Source organism: Trichosurus vulpecula, chromosome 4 (genome assembly GCF_011100635.1).
Source record: "Trichosurus vulpecula isolate mTriVul1 chromosome 4, mTriVul1.pri, whole genome shotgun sequence".
NCBI classification, from domain to species: Eukaryota; Metazoa; Chordata; class Mammalia; order Diprotodontia; family Phalangeridae; genus Trichosurus; species Trichosurus vulpecula.
Genome location: NC_050576.1, coordinates 296,765,925 through 296,790,734, shown reverse-complemented (window position 1 = coordinate 296,790,734; position 24,810 = coordinate 296,765,925). Strand labels below are relative to the sequence as shown.

At 37.6% G+C, this 24,810-nt stretch overlaps 1 protein-coding gene across 2 annotated transcripts in view; it reads left to right on the top strand.

The window, feature by feature from the left end:
• Positions 1-24,810, top strand: part of PARD3B (par-3 family cell polarity regulator beta) — a 1,291,066-nt gene that overhangs the window by 943,128 nt on the left and 323,128 nt on the right. For both annotated transcript variants that reach the window (XM_036754801.1, XM_036754802.1), the window contains exons 17-18: positions 1,664-1,870; positions 2,627-2,864. In XM_036754801.1, the coding sequence (XP_036610696.1) occupies positions 1,664-1,870; positions 2,627-2,864 (445 nt within the window). The remainder of the gene's footprint in view (positions 1-1,663; positions 1,871-2,626; positions 2,865-24,810) is intronic.

Genomic DNA, 24,810 nt, shown 5'->3' with positions numbered 1-24,810 from the left:
CTTAATTGTGTTACTTTCAATTTCACAGTGACTCGCCATCACTGGATTTCTTGCCAGATTTTCTGTGGGCTAGTTTTTTTTCCTTTTATTGCTTCTTTTTGGTTTATAGGGTGACATTGCTCATATCTTCATCATCCTTCTCCCTAACATTTCATAAATGAGTTAAGATTTTAAATCCTTAACTGCCATATATCTCCACTTGACCAGTAATTGAGATGTTTGCTAAGCTCTCTTTGTTCCTTCTTTCCTTGCTACAACAGTTGATTTACATTGGTTAAATTTATCTATGAAATCATTGTAATCAGTATTGATTGATGTTCTTTCCTTTTTATATCAATAACTTGTTTATACAGTTTATATTGGAATTTTTAAATTTCATGCTATATCTTCTCATTTTGCTTTGTTATTCTAGCTTTTAATTAATTTTGATCTTTGGCTTTTACTTATCAATGACCTGAGTGGACAAGTATAGTATATCAGATTTGGGAATAATGCCCACATCATTGATGAGGCATTTCCTGTGTGTTAAAATATAGTCAATTTAATTTTTTATAATGCTATGTAGTGTTCACCTTGCCTATTACTTTCTAATTCTCTGTTTCAAGGAAGGATTCATCATGTCTAGGCATAAGGCTGCAGGGCAAAAGTACCCTGGTCTTCTGCCTCTTACTTCTTGCTGCTCAGGAATATTTTCCACTCACCCTTTCACCATCTATGCTTATTTCCATCTTTACATTAAAATCGCTATGAAAGTATATGGAGATTTGATTGGGAAGTTCTTATTAAGTTCTTTGTAGAAATTCTCTGTCTCTTCAACCTTTCCAACAGAAGATGGTCCATAAGCTGCATTATTTTCAGGGGTTGTTTTTTTTTTCAATTTCTTTCAATTTTTTTTTTCAAATTTCAAATTTTTTTCCAAAGTATATCCAGGCACAGCCATAAGAAATAAACAGAATAAACATCTCAGTAAATGGTATTTCTTGTTGCCTTGGACACAAGTTAAAAACAACTCTTTATTCGTCTCTCCCAGGAGAACCTGTAGACCATCCTGTCATTTAGCTGCAATTTCCTTCTGGTACAGATCTGTTTATAGCAAGAGTGTCAAGAGTGCTCCAATTCTGGTCCTCCAATCCGTAGGACAAGGTGACCATATTTAAAGTACCAGCAACTAAGTTAATATTTCCTGAGGGTCTAAAGCTGTTTCTTAGTGCCCTCCATTTCCTTTACTTCCACTACTTAACCGAAGCTGCAGAAGGGGAATGGGGTCACACCAGCCTAAAGGATATTCTTTTTTTCATGGGTTGCATGCCTAAATCTCCTGATGATGAGTCTCTCTTTGACTAGCTAGACTAGTTCTCGGAAAGAAGACACAGTCTTTCCAGCCTTTCCAGCAGGGTAGAGCAAGCCAGAGATTTCATTTCACAGGCATAGACTTCCAGAACCCAGAATCACTTCCATGGCCACAAGGCCATTGTAGTAAGACTTCATAAAAGTTTTTTGGGGACGAGTAGGGCGTCTTTTGGGAGATCAACCTTATGAAGGCTAGAAAGTCTTACAACCTGGAAAGACACATCGACTGAGATTGTAGGCAAACATAGCCATAAATTAATCTATATGTGCATATAGATCTATACTCTGCATACTTTAACTCTTTCTTTTCCAGAACCTACTGGCAAAGATTTTGGCCCTACTCTGGGTTTGAAAAAGTCCAGTTCCCTGGAGAGTTTGCAAACAGCAGTAGCTGAAGTCAGGAAAAATGACCTTCCTTTCCATAGACCTCGTCCTCATATGGTGCGTGGGAGAGGGTGTAATGAGAGCTTTCGAGCAGCTATTGACAAATCTTATGATGGACCTGAAGACTTAGAGGAGGGTAAGTCATTGCACTTTCTTAAACCATTTCTTTATTGCATGACAGTCTAGGAATTATGGAGAAGGATGAGTACTGAACTGCTGAGGAAAATGTTTCAAACCTTGTAATTATAACTCTAATATTAAAAGTAATTAATTTTCCTGATCTTTTTGCCCTTTGGCTCAGAGAACGTTGGATTGGATAACCCAAATTGCAATTTATTTTTCAGTGCAAACTATAAGGGGAAAATGCTCTCCCTCACTTTCCCACAAGGACTCCCTGTCATTTATCCTTAGGGTAGGAATACTAAGGATGCTTAGCCTGACATTCTTTTTTCAAGTCATTAGGAACAGCATCATCCCAAGGACTGACTGCATTAATTGGGTAGAGACAGTTAGGTTATATTAGTACTCAAAACCTCTTCTTGAAATAAACTCGCATTGTTTGCTTCCCAGCATGTGGGCTTTCTGAACTGATCAAGGTTAACAAGCCAGCTTTCAGAGAGATTAGTGTTTTATCACATGTCAGGCCTTTCATGCTAGCAAATAAGCCACTCTAATAGTGCTCTGTCTACCTCACAACAAGCCTTGCTTGCAGTAACCAGATTTGAGTCAATCTCTCTTAAAAGTTTACAGGTAGCCCCATGAAATGGTAGAATTCTGTAATGCTGCTTTTTTAAATCGTTCTGTATTTTACATTTTTAATTTTTTACTAACCATAAATGGCCCCTAACCATTTGTATTGATTTTTCTTCTTTCTACTTTTTTTTCTGTGCAGACGGTCTGTCTGATAAGAGCTCTCGCTCTGGTCAAGGAGCTCTGAATTGTGAATCTAACCCTCAGGGGAACACTGTACCAGAGGATATAGAAAATAAGGCCAAGAAGAACAAAAAAAGTAAAGACAAGGAAAAGAAAAAGGAAAAGGGCAAATTGAAAGTCAAGGAGAAAAAACGAAAAGAAGAGAATGAAGATCCTGAGAAAAAAGTCAAGAAGAAAGGGTTTGGTGCCATGTTGAGGTACAGTCTTTCTTAACAAAGGAAATTAATGTTGCTTCATTTCAATGCTGGTGGAATGTGCTCATTTCATCAGCCTTGGAAAACCTGCATCTCTAGTTAAATGCATCTGTATTCTGACTTAGGTCTTGCCTTTTGGCAATGGCAAATACAAGCTAAATGTTTGAGTTGTGGCATTGAAGCTCCTTCCTCAGTTGATGAGAGATCTTGATGGTGCCCTTGTCAGAGGAAGAACGTTGGCAAAAATCGTGCTTAGGGAGTCATTAGAAAGGGCTTCAACTCCGGATAACAAGGTCTGCTTTATTCAAGAAACCTCAGGTTTAATGATATGCTTTCTGTGCTGTAAACCTTAAAATACTATATAAATGATAGCTATCATTTTATTATTCTTATTATTATGTCAGTCACAGAATTTTCCAGTGGCAAAAAGAAAAGGGTGAAGAAAAGCTATTAAACAAATAGGCACCCTCTGAAAATCCTTTCTTTAAATTAGAGGCAATGAAGTAGGTAAACATAATGCCACTTCTGTTCAAATGAACGGATATCTATTTGCTGCAAAGCTGTGTGTCCAATGCAGCTAATCAGCTTTGCTGTTAGCACTGACACCAGCAGCCTTCCCTCTCTTTTTTTTCAATACCCAATGAATATCTTTCCCAGTATTCCTCTCTGGGAACGTGGGTGGCTCCGCTTGCAAAGACATCCAATGGCTTTTCCCCTAGAGGACCTGTGACATCCTCTGATCCTGCTGACCTACAATCTGTCCAAATTAGCCAGATCTCTCAGGAGATTTTGTTTTTCTGTGGTCCTATAGATTCTTCCTAGACATTTGTCATATTGCTTTCTGAGCCTCTTATGCAAAATAATCCCAGGAATTAGAAGAGTTTATGGACTGTGACTTATACATCCTGAAAAATAATGGCCATAAATACTCTATAATAAAGGTAACTATTACTGGGAAGATGCTTTAAGAGCTCTATATCAAGTCATAATTATTTTCTCTTGTCTCTGTAATATCCAGGGAATACTCTTCCTCTTGCCCCAAAATCAATTGCCTATGGAATAAAATAAAACCTTTCTAGCCCGGAAGTTGGGTTCTTCGACAGTATGGCTCCAGCTTACTTTTCAAGCCTTACTTCCCTCATGTTACTTCCCCACCCCCACCCTAGGCACTCTGTTTCCCAGTCAGACTGGCCTTCTCACATCTCCTAAGTTTGACTCACTCCTTCCCATCACCATACATGAATGGTGGCTATCTCCCATGCCTGAAATGCACTCACTCTTCAATCAGTGAACATTTAATATCTACCTACTTTGTGCCAGCCCCTATGCTAAGATTGTTACCAAGAGATGAGAACTAAAAACAGCATTTAATTTAGGCTCAAGGATGAGCCCAGCTCCAAAGGAGTTGACTCCAAAAGTTGGGTTTATCTCAAACTTGGATCAAAACATTGATAACATGCTTTTCAGATTTGCAGAACCGAAGAAATAACTACCAAATGGAATGACAGTATCAGAATCCCAAAATATCTTCACTGGCTAGGGTAATACATTAAATCGAATCCATTGAAATATCAGAGATAGGGGAAAAGGCACTGAACCTGAAATTTTATTGGCCTTAGGTAATAGATATAAATGCCAAATGCCACATCTGTGTTTTTAAAAAATAAGTTCTATAAGTATAGGACAGAGGAGGCATGGCCAAACCTCATTTCATGAGACCTAAATGAAACCCAGGGCTGTTAGTGTGAGCTTAGTGTAAGAACTGAGGCTTTGTGTAAACACTGTTAGTGCTTACACAAAGATTGAAATGAAATAGTCCTGCCCCCAAGGAGCTTAAATCCCAATTTCTCATCTTCCTAGATTCAGCTTGGGGGCCACTTCCTTGAAGAAGCCTTCAATGATTTCCCTGAACTGAAATTTTTCTCTCACTACTCATATTTTCCAAGACCACTTTGTCCGCATCTCACTTTGGCCCGTTACTACTACCAGACCTTGCCTTATTTATTGCACATTGTATCTTCTCTAAGTGAACCACAAAATCCTTAGGGATGAGTACTTTTTCATGTTTTGACTTGGCATCTCCAGAGCCTTCCCCATAGTAGACAATTATTAAGTGTTTGTTGAATATAAACAATCTGAAAATACACAAGAAACTAGATCGGTGTATAAGCTCATGTTGGATCAACCATGTTAGCTATAGGTCTTTTCTTGGGGGTGTTGAGGGAGGGACAGTGATGCCCACAATCTTTTGGCCACCTTGCCCTTCTACATAACTCTACCACAGGGATTTAAACCATTTCTGTCAGAGATTCACTAACTCCTGGTTTCTCTTTTCTCTACAATTTTATTAAACTTAGATTTCCCAAGGAGGGGCTTGATTTTATCTTCAGCACAAAATAGCAACTTGTTTTGCATAGCCTTTTACATCTGAATCTTTTTGAGCATATTGGAGTTACTGCTACAGGCACATTTTCAACAACAAAGGACACAAAAGCTGTTGCCATTAGCCAACAGATTTTGCTTCCTTCCTCATCTGTTGTTCAGATATTTACTTGTTTTGTTTTGTTTTTTTAAAGATCAATTGGTTTTTTGTTTTGGTTTTGGGGTTTTTTTTGGTGTAGCTTCTCTTAGACTTAGGCTCCTGATTCCAAGGTTAACATTTCATGGCTGGATTTTTTATATTCTTATTTTCAAATTCAATATATTTATTTATTATTAATTATTAATATAATAATAATAACTTATTGTTAAAGGCTAGCTATGTTCATGGCACTGAACTGTTCACATAGCTAGGCCCTAGGAATACAAAGAACCAACAAGCATTTATTAAACACTGCTCTCAAAGAGCTTATAGTCCATCAGGAGGAAAAAACATGTAAACATATAAGCATATACTATATATATATATATATATATATATATGAAGAGGGAACTCTAGTGCCTACTGGAGATGAGGAACAGCGTCATTCTGGAGATGTTATTTGAACTAAATTTTGAAGGGAAATAAAAATTCTAAGAGGCAAAGGAAGGAATATATTCCAAAGATGGCAGACAGTTTGATCAAAGGCATGAAGATGTGAGATAGAGTGTCATGGATGAGGCACAGCATGGAAGCCAGATTGGCTGGATTATAGCAAGTATGAAGAAGGGAAATAACATAAAATAAGATTGGGGTGGCAGGGAGGGAGTTGTGCCCAGATTGTGAAAAGTTTTAAATGAAAACAAAGGGGTTTATTTTTGATCCTGAGAGTGGAAGGTAGGAAAGAAGGGAGGGAGGGAGGGAGGAAGGGAGGGAAAAAGGAAGGAAGGAAGGAAAGAAGGAAGGAAGGAAGGAACCTTAAAACATAGAATGGCAGAGGTGGGAGGGAGGAAAGAAGGAAGGAAGGAAGGAAGGAAGGAAGGAAGGAAGGAAGGAAGGAAGGAAGGAAGGAAGGAAGGAAAGAAAGAAACAAGCTTTTATTAAGCACCAGTTATGTGCCAGATCCTGAGCTAAGCATTTGATAAAAATTATCTTATTTGATCTTCACAACAATCCTGAGAGGTAGGTGCTATTATTATCCTCATTTCACAGTTGGGAAACTGAGGCAGTCAGAGGTTAAATATCTTGTCCAGAGTCACAGAACTGGCAAGCATCTGAGGCTGAATTTGAACTCAGGTCTTTTTGACTCCAAGCCACTGGCTGACTCTATCCACTGTACCACTTAGCTGCCACAAATCAGATAAGACATTGGGATAGGGAAAGGGAAAGGGAAAGGGAAAAGAAGAAGCATTTATGTAGCACCTATCACCTTCCAGGCATTGTGCTAAATGCTTTGTATAAAGATTATCTCATTAAGCAATAATAATTGTCCTCTCCTTTTTTAAGGAGAGCATTTGCTTTAGAGTGAGCCTTCTTTTGGGTTAAGAAAAAAAAAGTTAACTCACTCTTTAACCTAGTTGAAAAACTAGGGGAATCCCCTTTAATTTATATATTCTACAGTCATAAGAATAATACAGCATGGTACAATGGAAGGAGAATGGACTCTGAAGTCATACAACCTCCAGTATTTACTGCCTGTATGACATTGGACAAATCGCGGATCTTCTTCTGATCCCAATTTCCTATAAAAAGATCTTTACCTATAAAAATGAAGATGTTGCACCATATGGCTGCTGAGGAGCTTACGGTCTCTAAATCTGTAATTCCACATGTTCCACATTCTAATGGTCCGGTATGTTTCTGCTTTCCTAGTTTCCAAATGAACCCCTTAAACAGTTCATATGTAGTCCTTTGGAAGATCTCCTGAATTCTACCTATCAATGAAGACAAAAGAAGCAGGGCAAATAGCAGACTGTTGAGGAATAGGTTCTCTGTGGACTCCTTCCTAGTGAGACATGAATTTTAGGAAATAAGGTCACCTTTTCTGTCAGGATTGATCATTGGTATTGGATCAAATGAATCTGTGTTCTGTGAGCTGACCACAGGTTAACTGGAAATGCTACCAGCCAAATGTATTAAGATAAATTCTCCTATTTCTAAAAGGTTTCCTGTTGTGACTTATGCACATGAAAACACCCATAAGATGGGTCCATTTAGCAGCTGTGTACCTGCTTCTGAAATGCAAGTAATTGGCAAATCACTTATGGCCTCCACAAATTATGACTTAAAAAGCACATTCTTTTTAACTTGAGAGTATTGAGAAAATTAATTTATTAATGCTGGTGAAGCACTTTGAAAATGAAATTGCTGTACTAAGATAGTTTCAATATTATTTATCCAATATGTGTCTTGAAAATGTTTTTTTTCCCTTACTGGGTATTATTTTTCTAAAGATGATTGAGTTGGCTCTGTCGGTTGTTACATTAAGTGATTAACACTCAAACTATTCGGAGCCTAGTCTTCTATATTTACCTTTAAAACTGAATTCAGTAAGGGAAATACTAGCTAGAATCTTTAGGAAAATGTTTCTTTAATTGGCAGTAGTACAACAGAAATTGGATTTAAAGTCCCTTCCCAGAGTTAAATCCCTCACCCTGATTTAATGGTATCATTTCTGTTAAAGGGTGAGGTTCTTCTTGTCCATTCAGTTGTTAGCTGGTCTTGGGATGCTGCTGGGAAACATAAGCCAAGGGATCATGATGTGGGAACATACTTATGTAGATAAGACAGAAGCTAAATTTCATCCGATGCTGAACAGGAATTTCCTTTGACTACAATTCTCTAGCATGGGGTTAATCTTTGGTTTCCAAACCACTTGTACCTTTGACTTTCAATCTGGTGCTGATTGTATAAGGGCACTCTTGTCTTCTACTGTCACCAGTACAGGTCACTTATCTCAAGAACATTTGAGCATTCCACAGACATTTATTCATCACCTACTGCAGACATATGATTACACCAGGTTCTGGGAAGATACAACATTCTTGTAACAGTCCTTGTCACTGTTTCTATTCTCATAGAGCTTATAGTCTCCCTATTACTGTTGAGGGCCCCAACACCCTCCCAGTCACCCACTCTTGCAACCTAGGTGTCATCCTCAACTCCTTACTCTCACCCCTTATATCCAATCTATTGCCAAGACCTGTCTATTTATCTTCATAACATCTCTCACATAGACCTTCTTCTTTCCTCGGACACTGCCACCATCTTGGTGCAAGCCCTCATCACTTCACACCTGAAGTACTACAATAGCCCACCACTTGGTCTCCCTGCCACAAGTTTCTCCCCTTCCAGTTCCTCCTCCACCCACCTGTCAAAATAATCTCCCTAAATTGCAGGTTAATCATGTCACCCACTCCTCTCCACCCAGTGAAGTCCGGTACTCTCTGTCACTTCCTGAATCCTCCAGCGTTCATGACATACCCCCTTACCTTTCTAGCCTTCTTTACGTCTTCCTTGATCTTCCTTGTTGTTCCTTATCCAAGACACTCCATCTCAAGACTGAACATTTTCACTTATTGCTCCCCTACCTGGAATGTTTCTCTCCTCTTCTTTCTCTACTGCCTTCTTTGGCTTCCTTCAAATCCCAGCTAAAATCCCACCTTCTACAGGAAGTTTTTCCCAATCCTACATAATTCTAATGCCTTCCCTCCAAACTATCCTGTATGTAGCTTATTTGTACATAGTTATTTACATAGCGTCTCTCCCATTGGATTGTGAGCTCCTTGAGAGCAAGGACTATCCTTTGCCTTTCTTTGTATCCCCAGCACTTAACACAATGCTCAGCTCATAGTAGGTGCTTAATAACTGCTTATGGACTGACCAACAGAAACACAGGGATCCATAATAGAAAATACTCATGGAAAGTCCATGTCCATAGTACAAAATGTTGTATGAGGCTCAAGGAGAAAGATTATTTGAAGATCAGGGAAGACATTTTATTTATGTTCAAGGATAACCCCTTGTCCAAAGGAGTTTATCTGCTACAGTTGAATTTGTCATTTTCTTACATGAGGCATAAATAACATGCTTATCAGATTTGCATATCACATAAAGAAGCAAAGAGCTAACACACTGAATAACAGAATCCAGATCCCAAATTGCCTCAACTTTGGGTCCATAGACCCGAAAGATGTCTTTGGATAGATTTCTGGAGATCCATAAACTTGATTAGAAAAAAATGGACATCTTCATTTTCACTAACCTTTGGGTTTTTTTGTAACCCCATGTATCTTATTGTGTACATTTAAAAAATGTAAAATGTAAAAAAATTCTTCTGAGAACCATAGGTTTCACCAGATTTCCAGAAGTGAACATGACTAAAATCATTAAGAACTGAGTCAGGATTATGAGCTGAATCAAACCTGATGAAATGGACTAGACATAAATGTGAAGTACTACAGCACTATGGTCCAAAAATTGATTATACAAGAAAGGGAAGGGGAGTTGTGTGATTTGTTTGTTCAGTTCCTAACAGCCAGTATTTAAACCTGGGGCCTTTGAATTCAAACCTGTGGCTCTTTTCTTTACAAGGCAGTAACCACTGCTCTTAGTTCTGCCCTTCAGGGTCAAATAGAACATGTCCACTCCTTTCACATGAAAGCCTTCTAAATATTCTATTCTATTCTATTCTAAATATTCTTCTAAATAAATATGTGGGGATTCTAATGAAATGATCAGTGTGAGCAAAGAATTTAACATGACAACAAAAAAAAAACTAAGGAGATCTTAGATTACATGAATATAGATAGACATTGTCTCCAGCATGAGATAGGAGATCATTCCACTGTCCTCTGTCCTGCATCAGATTGTATCTGGAATATTGTTTTTAGTTTTGGGAGGCACTTTATAGTAAAAACATTCAGTTCAGTTCAACTTTCAACTCATATGCATTGTCAGACTGGAGTGAGTCCAAAGCTACCAGGATAGTGAGAAGCCTGGAGACCATGCCAACTGGTTTGTCAGTAAGTATTTATGAAGTACCTACTATGTGTACAGCACTGTGCTAAGTCAGAGAGAGAGAGAGAGAGCACCCAACAACCCAGTCCCTTTCTCAAGGAGCTCACAGTCTAGAGGGAGAAACAATATGCAAAATTGAAACTATGGATGTTCTTTCACTGTTCTTTCAAATGACCACTGGAGACAAAATGATTGTCTTCAAATATTTAGAAGGCTTTCATGTGAAAGGAGTGGACATGTTCTATTTGACCCTGAAGGGCAGAACTAAGAGCAGTGGTTACTGTCTTGTAAAGAAAAGAGCCACAGGTTTGAATTCAAAGGCCCCACGTTTAAAATCCTGGCTGTTAGGAACTGAACAAATCTGGGGAAATCACTATCCTTTCTCTAGGCTTCAGTTTCCTCCTCTATGAAATGAGAGGATTGAACTAGACAATCACTTGGGGCCCTTAGAGTCATCAATCTTACATTCCCTAAAGTGCCACAAGGCAGATTCCTTAAGGAGTCCCATCATGGGAGCCCTTTAAGTAGAAGTTGGATGACCAGCCTTGTCAGGTAATTTCTGCTCAGGTACAAATAACCTGTGAATTCATTTCCATCTGCAGGATTCTATAAATGTTTAGGAATTCAGCAGGAGAAGGGCAGAAAGGAGGAGGATGTTCCAGCCATGGGGAACAGCATGAGCAAAGAGACAGATTCCAAGTGAGCAGTGGGTTTGGGGGGACTGAAAGTAGTACAATTTGCCTGGAATTTAGAGTATGTGGAGAAGAGTAATTTAAAATGAGATTGCTGGAGCTGGCATTTCTTTTGCCCTCAGTAGTGTAGTGTAGTGTGTGTGTGTGTGTGTGTGTGTGTGTGTGTGTGTGTGTGTACATATAAATATTTAAAAAGGGAAATCAAACTTTTGCCCATCTGTTGATACATATAAAAGCAAAGCATGTAAAATGCTGATGGAAATATGCAAAAATACTTAGGAAGTTAGTTCAGAGCTGTGTGACCCTAGGGGACTGTTAGACATTTGCTCACTGACCTCCGGGGTTACCTATACTTAATGCTTTTGTGGACTGGGCAAAAAGAATGGTGGCCTTTCCTCCCATGGGAAGGAACCCTGCCTAAGGGTTACTGCTGTGATTTCCCCAGGCTGTTTTGGGGAGGCAATTCAACTGCATTTTTTTTTACCAGGTGCATCTTTAGTACTTAGCATATTTGAAGTTCCATAAAAGGCTTCCCTTTCCGCATCTAGATACTTCCTGTCACTACTGCTCAAAGCAGTAAATAAAAGATAATCTTGATTATGTCCACTTTCACACAAATGTTATCAGCTCACAGTAAAAATGCTGAAGCTAGTATATAATCTGCACTCAATGCATGTCAGCAGTACAGATGGTGAGCTTGGTTGACAACCACGTGGGTCATCCAGTCAATCTTCCTTCCAGATACACAAGAATTGTGGTGGGATTACTTTCATGCTTTTTTCAAGTCAAGTCAAGCATTTATTAAGTGTTTATGATGTATTGTATAATACAGATACAAGCAGAAGGAAAAATAGTCCCAGCCCTCAAGGAGTTTACATTCCAATGGGGGAAGATAATACATAAAAAGAAGATGAAAGGGGGAGTGGCTGGAGGCAGATGAAGGCACTTGGCATGTGGCCATTGTAGAGAAAGTCCATGAAGGGGTCAATGAGGTGACGCAATGAGTAGAGCACCAGCCCTGGAGTCAGGAGAACCTGAGTTCAAATCCGGCCTCAGACACTTGACACTTACTAGCTGTGTGACCTTGGGTAAGTCACTTAACCCCAATTGCCTTGCCTTCCCCTCTCCAAAAAAAAAAAAGAAAAGAAAATCAATGAGGACAATCAGGAGGGCTGTCTGGAAAAAAAAAGTGAATGCAAAATATGGTTATGCTCCAAGGATACTTTGTTTTTAAGATTTTTCTACAGTATTATATCAGAAAGGCCTAAATTCTGCTTTCTAAAACAAAGGTCTGGGTGGAAAATTCACAGTTTTTTTTTTAATCCCTGATGAATGTATAGTCATACTTCACTAGATGCCACTAAAAGCTAGATTCAGATCCAAGTTTTCCATGAGAAATTATTCTCCTTATAATAGAGCAACTTTCTGTTTAGAGGAACTCTATTTTGAAAACTTTGTAAAGAAAAGAGCCAAATCCTGGGTCTTTGTGTTAATCTTGATTTTCATGTGTTGAGTTTTCTTAAAGCAAAGCAATGCATTTTTTTCCCTTTCCAGTCTTTTATGAATTAGGAGAATAACATTGCCACATGACTCTTCTTTTTTCAATTGGACAATTCTTAATTTGCATAACAAACTACAATGACAATGACATACCCAACCAAAGTGGTTCAGTCATTCCTTATCTATAAATGTATAGAACCTCTTTTTAAATACAAAATATACCATTTCAATCAGTCAATCAACTAGCATTTACTTAGCACTTAGTTCTATGTGTCAGAAGTACCAAGAAAATTTAAATTATGGTCCCTGATCTCAAGTTTGTTCAGTCCTTTTCAGTCATTTCCAGCTCTTCGTTACCCCATTTGGTGTTTTCTTGGCACAGATGACAGAGTGGTTTGCCATTTCCTTCTCCAGCTCATTTTACAGATGAGGAAACTGAGGCAAAGAGGGTTAACTACTCGACCAGGGACACAAAGCTAGTAAGTGTTCGAGGCCATATTTGAACTCCCAGAATTCTATCCACTGTGCCACTGCTCTCAAGGTGCTTACATTCTACTGAAGGAGATAATGCAAGTAACTCTGTGTGTGTGTGTACACGTATACATACATATATACATATATATTTGTGTATATGTATGTGTGCATTTACACACGCACATATGCATGTGACACATCCCAGAGGGAGAATATTTAGTTGGGATGGGGAGGGAGAGCCCACAAGGCCTCCTACAGGAGATGAGATTTGATCTGAGTCTTAAAAGAAGCAGAGAACCTAGGAGTAGGAAGAGGTAAGGATGGAGCTTTCCAGGCATGGGAGCCAGTCAGTACAAGTAGGCCAGTGTAACTGGATGATAGAATGAATAAAAGAGAGTAAAGTATAAGAAGAGTAGAAATAATAGAAAGGGGCCTAATGTGAAGAGCCCTAAATGCCAAATAGAAAAGTTTATATTTGGTCCTGGAGGTAATGGGAACCACTGGAATTTACTTAGTAGGAGAATGAAATGATTATATTTTTGCTTCAAGAAAATTACCTTGAATACTGAGTGGAAGATGGATTAGAATTCCAAAGTGTATTTGATTATTTAATGGTAATAGTTAAAACTTTCTAATGCTGAACACAATAATAAATAGAGACTTAAGGCAGGGAGACTTATTTTCTTTTTCAAAAGGAAATACCAAACCTGTAGCAAATAAGTGTAGTCAAGCAAAATAAATGCTCATATTGGCATCATCCAGATATGAGGATTTTATTCTACATATTAGTTCATCACTTCTCTGTTATGAGGTCAACAGCCTTCTTCTTCGTTGGTTCTCTGGAGTCATGGCTGATCATTTTGCTGATCAGAGTTCTTAATCTTTCAGAATCATTCATTTTTATACTATTCATGTGGTAGTATAAATTGTTCTCTTGGTTCTGTTCACATAACTTTGTAGCAGTTCACGTAAGTTTTTTCCAGATTTTCCTGAAATTGTCTTTTTGTTTTACAGCATAGTAGTATTTTATTATATTATTATATTCATTTAACTTAATTTGTTCAACCATTCTCCAATTGATGAGCACCAACAAGGAGACCAAATGAAGGCTATTGTAGTAATCCAGGGCTAAGGGGATTGCTTAGTCATTAAATATTTATTAAGGACCTACTGTGTGCCAGGTACTATGCTAAATTCTGGAGATACAAAGAAAGGCATAAAACAGTCCCTGCCTTCAAAGAGCTTATGAACTGATGAGGGAAGATAACATGTAAAAAGAAGCTGAAAAGTGGGGGTGGGGGTAGGAGGGGAAGAGAGGTGTCTAGTGCAGGAACATGATTAGGTCTGCAAGAGTAGAACCAGGTAGAAAATTATGAAATGTCTGCCCTAGGTGCCCTAATTAAATGGAGAATTTGGGAGGAATTTCAGATATTCATGCTCCACCCTCTCCAATCTGAGTGAAGAAGGGGACCCAAGGAAAGGGATAATAAGAAGGTATGAGTTTCAAATTGATGTGATCTTCCAGGAAGATGAGTTCCTGGAGACTGTGATGAAGGGCAGTCAGGCGAGAAATGATGAGCCAAAACAAGAGTAATGGCTGTGTGAGTAGTAAGACAGATGTATACAGATGCTGTAAAAGGAAAAACCACAAGATTTGATAACAGAACAGACATGTGGGATGAGGAAGTGTAGAAAGTCAACCAAGGTTGTGAGCCTACATAATGAATAGGAGAAAGATGTTGTCCTCGACAGTAAGAAAACATTTGCTCCAAGGATAGGGAGGGTTGGAATGGAAGATAATGAGTTGTTCTGGGGCATGTTGAGTTTAAGATGGCTACAAGTTATCTAATTTAAGATGTTAAAAAGGCAGTTAGTAATTTCCAAAGTGTGTTTGATTATTTAATGGTAATAGTTAAAACTTTCTAATGCTGAACACAATAATAAAATGACCTTTACTCTAATGACAATGAAAGTTTTACTCAGAGAAAATATTTTCATACTTCAGGATAGAGATAGGCCTCAGATTTTATTTTTGTAGTATTTAGTTAAGTTATACTGCCTTTTAAAAAAGTTTTATCGATGTGTTTTGTTTCTATACTACAAACTTTTACAGATTACCTCTCCTTTGTGAGAGGTCTCTTGTAACAAAGTAAAATAAGTAAAACTAATAATTAGTGACCTCATATGAAAGTGCATGTAACAATCCACATCTGTGTTACACCCTTCCACCTATTTTCTAATTTTATTTTAATTAATGGAAATTTATGTTCTTTCTACCCTCTCTTCTCACTGGAAAAAAAGGAAAACAAGCTCCTTATAACAAATGTAAACAGTCAAGCAAAACAAATTCCCTCATTGGTTGGTTATAAAACTATATGTCACTTTTTGCCCCCTAAATTATCACTTCTCTTTCAAGAGGTAGATAATAAATTTTATCATCAGTCCTTTGGAATCGTATGTGGTTATTGCATTAATCAAAGTTTTTACAACTTTGAAAGTTATTGTCATTACAGTGATATTACATATTTTTCCCCAGCTCTCTTTATTTCATTCTTCAGTTTATAAAATTCTTCAAAACTGTTCACTTTTATAATACAGATGTTATTGTATAAATCATTCTTCTGGTTCTATTCACTTCCTTCTGCATCAGTTCATACAAATCTTCCCATGTCTCTTCAAAATTGTCTACTTTCTCATTTCTTACAGCACAGCTCTGTTCCATCACACTTATTTACCACAATTTATTCAGCCATCCCTCAATTAATGGATATCCTTTTAGTTTCCAGTTTTGTTTTGTTTTGAGGTTTTTGCCACCACAAAAAAATATAAATATTTTTGTACAATAAGACCTTTTCCTTCTTTCTTTGAGCTCTTTGGGGTGCATATAGGCCTAGCAGTGTTATAGCTGAATCAAAGGGCATCCATTGTTTATTAATTTTTTTGGATTTTTTTATTTTTATTTTTTTTAAATTTATTTAACATATTTAGTTTTCAGCATTGACTTTCACAAGAATTTGAATTACAAATTTTCTCCCCATTTCTACCCTCCCCCCCACTCCAAGATGGCGTGTATTCTGGTTGCCCTGTTCCCCAGTCAGCGCTCCCCTCTGTCACCCCACTCCCCTCCCATCCCCTTTTCCCTTCCTTTCTTGTAGGGCAAGATAAATTTTTATGCCCCATTGCCTGTGTATCTTATTTTCTTGTTGCATGCAAAAACATTTTTGTTTGTTTTTGAACATCTGTTTTTAAAACTTTGAGTTCCAAATTCTCTCCCCTCTTCCCTTCCCACCCACCCTCCCTAAGAAGTCAAGCAATTCAACATAGGCCACATGTGTATCATTATGTATAACCCTTCCACAATACTCATGTTGTGAAAGACTAACTATATTTTGCTCCTTCCCAACCCATCCCCCTTTATTGAATTTTCTCCCTTGACCCTGTCCCCTTTCGAAAGTGTTTGTTTTTGACTACCTCCACCCCCATCTGCCCTCCCCTCCATCATCCCCCCCATTTTTTTTATCTTCTTCCCTCTTCTTTCCTGTGGGGTAAGATTCCCAATTGGGTATGTATGGTATTCCCTCCTTAGGCCAAATCTGATGAGAGCAATGTTCACTCATTCTCCCCTCATCCGCCCTCTCCCCTCCTCCCACAGAACTGCTTCCTCTTGCCACCTTTATGGGAGATAATCCATCCCATTCTATCTCTCCTTATCTCCCTCTCTCAGTACGTTCCTCTCTCATCCCTTAATTTGATTTTATTTCTTTCAGATATCTTCCCTTCATCTTCAACTCACCCTGTGTCCGCTCTCTCTCTTTCTCTCTCTCTCTCTCTCTGTATATATATATATATATATATATACACATACACACATAGATATATACATACATACACATTAACCCATATATATACATAAACATATATGTATGCATATTCCCTTCAGCTACCCTAATACCGAGGTCTCATGAATCATACACATCATCTTTCCATGTAGGAATGTCAACAAAACAGTTCACCTTTAGTAAGTCCCTTTCAATTTCTTTTTCTTGTTCTTTTTCTTGATTACCTTTTCATGCTTCTCTTGATTCTTGTGTTTGAAAGTCAGATTTTCTATTCAGTTCTGGTCTTTTCACTGAGAAAGCTTGAAAGTCCTGTATTTTATTGAAAATCCATATTTTGCCTTGGAACATGATACTCAGTTTTGCTGGGTAGGTGATTCTAGGTTTTAGTCCTAGCTCCATTGACCTCCGGAATATCGTATTCCAAGCCCTTCGATCTCTTAATGTAGAGGCTGCCAGATCTTGGGTTATTCTGATTGGGTTTCCACAATACTCAAATTGTTTCTTTCTGGCTGCTTGCAGTATTTTCTCCTTGATCTGGGAGCTCTGGAATTTGGCGACAATATTCCTGGGAGATTTCTTTTTGGGATCTATTTGAGGAGGCGATCGATGGATTCTTTCAATTTCTATTTTGCCCTGTGGCTCTAGAATATCAGGGCAGTTCTCCTTGATAATTTCTTGAAAAATGATATCTAGGCTCTTTTTTTGATCATGGCTTTCAGGTAGTCCAATAATTTTTAAATTATCTCTCCTGGATCTATTTTCCAGGTCAGTGGTTTTTCCAAGGAGATATTTCACATTATCTTCCATTTTTTCATTCCTTTGGTTCTGTTTTATAATATCTTGATTTCTCATAAAGTCACTAGCTTCCTCTTGCTCCAATCTAATTTTTAAGGTAGTATTTTCTTCAGTGGTCTTTTGGACCTCCTTTTCCATTTGTCTAATTCTGCCATTCAAGGCATTCTTCTCCTCATTGGCTTTTTGGAGCTCTTTTGCCATTTGAGTTAGTCTGTTTTTTAAGGTGTTGTTTTCTTCAGTGTATTTTTCGGTATTTTTTTGGGTCTCCTTTAGCAAGTCATTGACTTGTTTTTCATGGTTTTCTCGCATCCTTCTCATTTCTCTTCCCAATTTTTCCTCTACTTCTCTAACTTGCTTTTCCAAATCCTTTTTGAGCTCTTCCATGGCCTGGGACCAGTTCATGTTTTTCTTGGAGGCTTTTGGTGTAGGCTCTTGCACTTTATTGATTTCTTTAGGCTGTATGTTTTGGTCTTCTTTGTCAGCAAAGAAAGAATGCAAAGTCTGAGACTGAATCTGGGTGCGTTTTCGCTGCCTGGCCATATTCCTAGCCAACTAACTTGACTTTTGAGTTTTTCAGTGGGGTATGACTGCTTGTAGACTAGAGAGTTCTATGTTCCACGTTTGGGGGGGAGGTGCCAGCTCTGCCACACCAGCACTGCTCCTTCCTCAACCCCCAACCCAGACTGGGCTTAGATCTTCAGCAGGCTGTTGCACTCCTGCTCTGATCCGCCACTTAATTCCTCCCACCAGGTGGGCCTGGAGCCAGAACTAACAACAGCTGTAGCTGCCCCACCTCCGCTGCCCCTGGGGCTGGAAGCCGAACCAGGAATTCCTTCTACTCCCGCAGCTTTTCCCACTAACCTTCTCCGCAGTCTTTGGTGTTTGTGGGTTAAGGAGTCTGGTAACTGCCGCAGCTTACTGATTCAGGGCGCTAGGGCCCCCTCCGCCCGGCTTCTGGTCTGGATGGTCCACGCTGTTCAGGCTGTGTTCTGCTCCACTCCGTTCCCAGCTCCCAGCTCCGTGTGGAATAGACCTCACCCAGAGACCATCCAGGCTGTCCTGGGCTGGAGCCCTGCTTCCCTCTGCTGTTTTGTGGGTTCTGCCATTCTAGAATTGGTTCAGAGCCATTTTTATAGGTTTTTGGAGGTACTCGTTTCGGAGCTCACACTAGTTCCTGCTTACCAGCTGCCATCTTGGCTCCGCCCCGTTTATTAATTTTTTAAAATAAATCCAAATTGCTTTCCAGAATGGTTGAACCCATTCACAGGTCCAACAAGAGTTCATCAATATTCCTCTTTTCTCGTAGCTCCTCCAAAATTTGTCATCGTTATATTTCGTGATCTTTTTTAAGCTGATGGGTGTGAGGTGGAATCCAATAGCTGCTTCAGTTTTCATTTCTCTAATTCATAGTGATTTGAAGCATTTTTTTCATATTGCTATAGATAACTTAGCTTGCTTCCCTTAAGAACTGCCTGTTTATAACCTTAACCCATTTATAAATTGAGAAATGGTCCTTATTCCTCTGAATTTGAATTAGTCCCTTACAGATCTTCGAAATGAGGTCTTTATTGGAGAAACTTGCTGCAAGTATTTTTCCCAATTAATCATTTCCCCTTTAATCTTAGCTTTACTTGATTTGTTTGTGCAAAAACTTTTAATTTTATGCAACCAAAATTATCCATTTTATCTTCTGTTATCTTCTTTATCCTTTGTTTGGTCGTGACCTTTTTTGTATCCATAGATCTGTTGGGTAGTTTATTTCCACATTTCTCTAATTTGTTTATAGTGTGACCCTTTATGTCTAGGTCAGATATCCATTTGGAGCTTATCTTTGTATAAGATATGAGATGTTGCTCTAAATCTAATTTCTTCCATACTGCTGTCCAATTTTCTGAGCAGTTTTTGTCAGCTAGAGAGCCCTTGTCCCAGTAGATGGACTCTTTGTATTTATCAAATACTAGGGAGTACTAGATACATTTGCTTCAATATATCATATAGCTAATCTATTGCACTGATCCATTTCTCTATTTTTTAAGGAACACCAAATTGTTTTGAGATATTCTGCTTTGTGGTATAATTTGAAATCAGTCACTATTAGCCCACTGTATTTCCACATCTTTTTTATTTCCTTTGAGATTCTTGACCTTTTTGCTTCCATTTGAATTTCATTATTACTTTTTCTAGTTCTATAAAATAATCCATTGGTAGTTTATACTTGCTTTTATATAGTTCTTGTATAATATCTTACAAAGTAAACTCCAAAGTACTGTCTACATTTTGTAGTAATGTTAAAAGGAATTTCTCTTCCTGTCTCTTCCTGCTAGGTTTTATTAATATTGTATAAAAATGCTGATTAGCCAATCTGATTAAAAAGAAAATAGAGGAAAATCAAATTACCACTATCAAAAATGAAAAAAGAGAATTCACAACAAATGAATAATAAATAAGGGATATTAGCAGAAACTATTTTGCCCAAATATATGTAAATGAAGTTGCCACGATATGAACCAACAACTTAAATGAAAGAGATGCATATGTATTTACATAAATATAAGATGTTCAAATTTACAGAACCTACAATAAAAAAATTTAAACCACTCAATTTCCAGAGGAACAAATTTAACAAAACATAAAAGAACTTTCAAAGGAAACACTCCAGGACCAGATGTATTCACAATGAATTGTATCAGGTATTCAAAGAATAATTAATTCCAACATTGTATAAACTGCTTGGGAAAATATCAAAAGAAGAGATCCTATCAAATTCCTTCTGTGACATAGATATGATCTTGATACATAAAGGGAGAGTCAAAACAGGAAAAGAAAACTATAGACCAATATCCTTAAGGAACATAGATTCAAAAAAATTTAATAGAATATTAGTAAAGAGATTAAAGCGACATATCACCAAAAAACTATACACTATGACCAGTTTAGATTTATACCAAAAATACATTGTTGAGTTAATGTTACGAAAACTATTAACAACCACCTTCGTAACAAAAACAGCAAAAGTCATATGATTATATTGATAGATACAGAAAAAGTTTTTGACAAAATACAACAAATATTTCTATTTAAAAAAACCCAACACTAGAAAACACAGGAACATATGAACCTTTCCTTAAAATGATAAATAGTGTTTGTCTAAAATCAAGACTTACTTCCTATATGGAATAAAAGTAAACTAGAATCCTTTTTAATAAAATCATGAGTGAAACAAGGATGTCCATTGTAACCACTTCTATTCAGCATTGCACCAGGAATGTTGGGTATAGCATTAAGACAAGGAAAAGATACACAAAGAATAAGCCTAGGTAAAGAAGAAACAAAATCATCCCTTTTTGCAGATGATATGATGGTGTACTTATTCAACTAAAAAAATTAATTGAAATAATAATTTGTAGGATAGAAAATAAATCCTCACACTCATCATTTCCACATGGTATCAATTATATATGTATACATATAGAATCTCAATTATATATATACATATATATATATAGTATCAATTGTGTAGCACTATACTGGCATGAAGTGATCTCATAACATACCTTTTGCACAAAGACACATTTTGACTTGATTTTTAAATTAGGTTAGATTAAGACTAAATCTGGAGACCACCAGGGACTGTGACATCTGTCATGCATTTCTCCTCCATATCCTGATCCCTTAGTGGCTGTTACAAGTCTGGTGTATAATAAATATAACGTGGCCATACACTGTCATTACCTTTTTCCAGATAGTGGTTGTAAAATTTCTGGGTTAGCCCGCAACTTTATGGGTATGAAGGGTAAGCCGGCTAATGTAGCCGTGCCAATGAAATTTTAATAGCCAGTTCCACAAGGCCAAAGGCCGACAGACTATAGTTAGGAACACTTCGCTTTGTGAAGCATAGGCCATATTGATAGATGAAGGTTCAGATGAGGAATGAAATCCTAACCGGACTGTGGTTATAGTGTGGAAATTGTTAATTCAGCTTCATTCTGGAGTCAGAAAAATATTGAATCTCAGGGTGCTTAGGATAGGGAGGCTTTGTGTATTGGACTTGCGAGAAATATATGAGCCTCATCCTCCTTCCCTTAAATTTCCAATAAATTTGCATGTCAAAAACTGTCACATTTATACCTATCTACGGCTGTCCATGGTTGTCTGTGCTTGAAGAGAATATAAAAATATAGACCCTTGTAATTTTAGCTAGCTTCTGCTTGGTTTTTTTTCCTCCTTGGAAGCTCCGAATTTTCTCTTTTCACAGTCCATCTTAAGTTATTTACTTTCTTTTTTATAATACGAGCCATGATTTTTTTTTGTTTCTTCATCTTGTTAATTTTCCAATTTTCCTTTGAGCTAAGTGCCTCAGTGATTTTAATTTTTCATTCTAGTTGGGAAGAGGAATGACCCTTTTTTTCATTATTACTATTATAGGCCTTTACTCGGAATGATACTTTTTATGACGAGCAGTGTTGGGCCTGTAATGGAATTGCAGAGTGGATAGTATACTATACAGATATTGACTTCCATTAAGCCCAGTGGTGTGATAGCTGATAATATTTATATATTTATGTATTATACATTCTAGCTTGTGTTGATTTGCAAAGTTAAGCATCGGTGAGGGAAATTAGCACCATAATGTGGATAGATAGGGAAAGGAAGAATTTGAAGAACAGAGAGATTTATCTAAACAGAGCATGCAGTAGGAAGTGATGGAAATAAATGTAGAAAAGTATATTAAAAAGCTGAACAACAGATTACTTTCTGATCAAGTGAATTTATAATTGTTTGTTAGGCGTTTGTTTCTTAACTGGAAGAGAATTTTGTGACTGATGGTACACTCACAGAAGGCATGAGGGAGGGATGTGAGCTAGTGCTAGAAGTGCCCAGAATGTACAGAATTTGTTTTGCTATCTGACTTTAATAATTTTCTTTTCAGCTGTCAAACGTGTCTGCAAATGTTTGTTTATACTACTAACCTGTTTTTGAGTGTGTGTTCATGGAAGGGCTGGGGCATGGATGGAGTTAATTAGTATGAAAATGTAAGGGTAGCTTGTTTTTCAAATCATTTAAAAATCTGATTGTTGTTCATCACCTTCCCCTCCTCCCCCATGTGATCCTGATTACTCTGTAGTTGTGTTTATGGTTGTCCAAAGCAGCAAGATGATTTTCTCATACTTATTACAATAAAAATGCTCACGTAGAGTGCCAACCAAAGGCTTATTTGTTTAATTAGGGTTCTCTTCTCCCCTTAATACGCCTGCACAACTCCCATTAACATTAATGTGAATTACGCAAGTGCACTGAAGAAGAATAGACCCCTTTGTCTCATTACTTCTCTAAGATAATGAGGTTTAGATTTGCTAACAGATCAGAACAAAAAAAGTCCAGTGGGTGAGAAAAATGGACTTAACTTTTAAAGAAACCAGAATTCTAAAAATAAATTTCATAGGCTATAAACTATAAGGTATATACTAATAAATAAACCCTATTTGCATTTAAGGTGAAATATAATCATTTAACTACTGAATTAATAAAAAACAAAAGATTTCTTAATAGAGGTATTTACATATTCACATTAAATAACCAATAAAATATTTTAACAACAATTTTATTCATCTAGGTAGACAAACGTGCATAAGCTCCTTGGGAGAATGTTTGTTTAATTTGCTTTGTACAGTGTCCGGCACAATGTCATGTCCTTGTAGGATGGTTAATAAATACTGTTAGATAATGGCATCTACCATTTTAATAACTTGTCCTGGAAAATGGAAATGATGCTTTGTTTTGCACCTTTTATCTCAGAACTTCAGCATAATTTATAAGCATTAATCTTTAGGATCTACTGTAGATAAACAGTGGCAAGAAATATCTTCTGTTATGGGTAGAGGGAAGGAGACATTGAGAAGGTAAATAGCTTGCCTGAGGCCATACTGAATTGGTAATAGCCAGGAAACCCTGTTGCTCTAGCATTATTATTTAAGCATGCATAGCACTCTAGCTGTCTTCTAGGCTGTCCTTTTTTTAAAACAGAGGATTCTGTATCACCACTTCCCATCAGGCTTCACTGTCTTTTGGAGGAAGATACATAAAACCATCTTTAGGAAAAATGTGATAAGAGCAATGATTACAGGGTCCGGGGACCTTTAGTGTATGTAAAGGATTGTTTTATTTTTGTCTTCATATTCCCAGTGCCCAAGTCCGTGCCCGACACCTAATGGCAGCTCAGTAATGGTCGTTGAGTGGATGGATAGATGGCTAGATAGATGAAGAGAGTATGGCAGTTTTCTTTACTCTGTCCTAGTAGCTCCTGAAAAGAAACTGAAAATATAGCATTTCCTTCAGATAGTCAATTCAGGGCTATTATCTCGATCATACCAGTTAATAAGCTACATGCACCTTAGGGGCCTAGAACAAAATAGACTAAGAACAAAAAATAACACTGGAAATTCAATCCCAGATTTCTAACGGCATGATTATGCCATTTCCTTAGAATCATTGTGTCCAAAACCAAACCTATCATCATCTTCCCTGAATTCCCCTGTTGCAGTCAATAGAACCATCGTTATCCCAGTCACTGGGTTCTGAACCTACCCCTTCCTATCTCATTGCCACCATGTTCTCTATTGAGTTTCTATATCTTTTACATTGATTCTCTCTTTTCCATTTCCATTGCTACCACCCAATTTGGGCCCTCAATCTCTCTCACCTAGATAACTGTAATAGTCTCTTAACTGGTTTTAATACATCATACAGAATTTGGACCTGGAAGGAATCTTAGGGATCATCTTTGCCCCCCAGGCTCTCTGCTTTCGCTTCCATCCTTCATCTTACCACCTGGTTAATCTTTGAAAAATATAGCATTAATGTCTCAACCTTGACCAAGGTCTTCTCTATTGCCTACAAGAAAAAGTTGTGTAGCATGGTGTTCAAGAATCCAGTGCTTTTCATAGTGCTGGCCATATAGTAGATGCTTAATAAATGTTTGTCAACTGATTGAATGGCTTCTGCTGTGTTGCACCAATTGGCCTCTCTCCTTCTCTGTAGCTCCATTTGGGCAGCCAGGTGATACAGTGAATAGAGTCCCAAGCCTATAGTCAAAAAAATTCATCTTCCTGAATTCTAATCTGGCCTCAGCAGCTGTGTGATCTTAACCCTTTTGCCTCAGTTTCCTCATCTATAAAATGAGCTAGAGAAGGAAATGGCAAACTACTCCAGTATCTTTGTAAAGAAAACTCCAAACAGGGTCATGAAGAATCAGGCACAAATGAAAAATGACT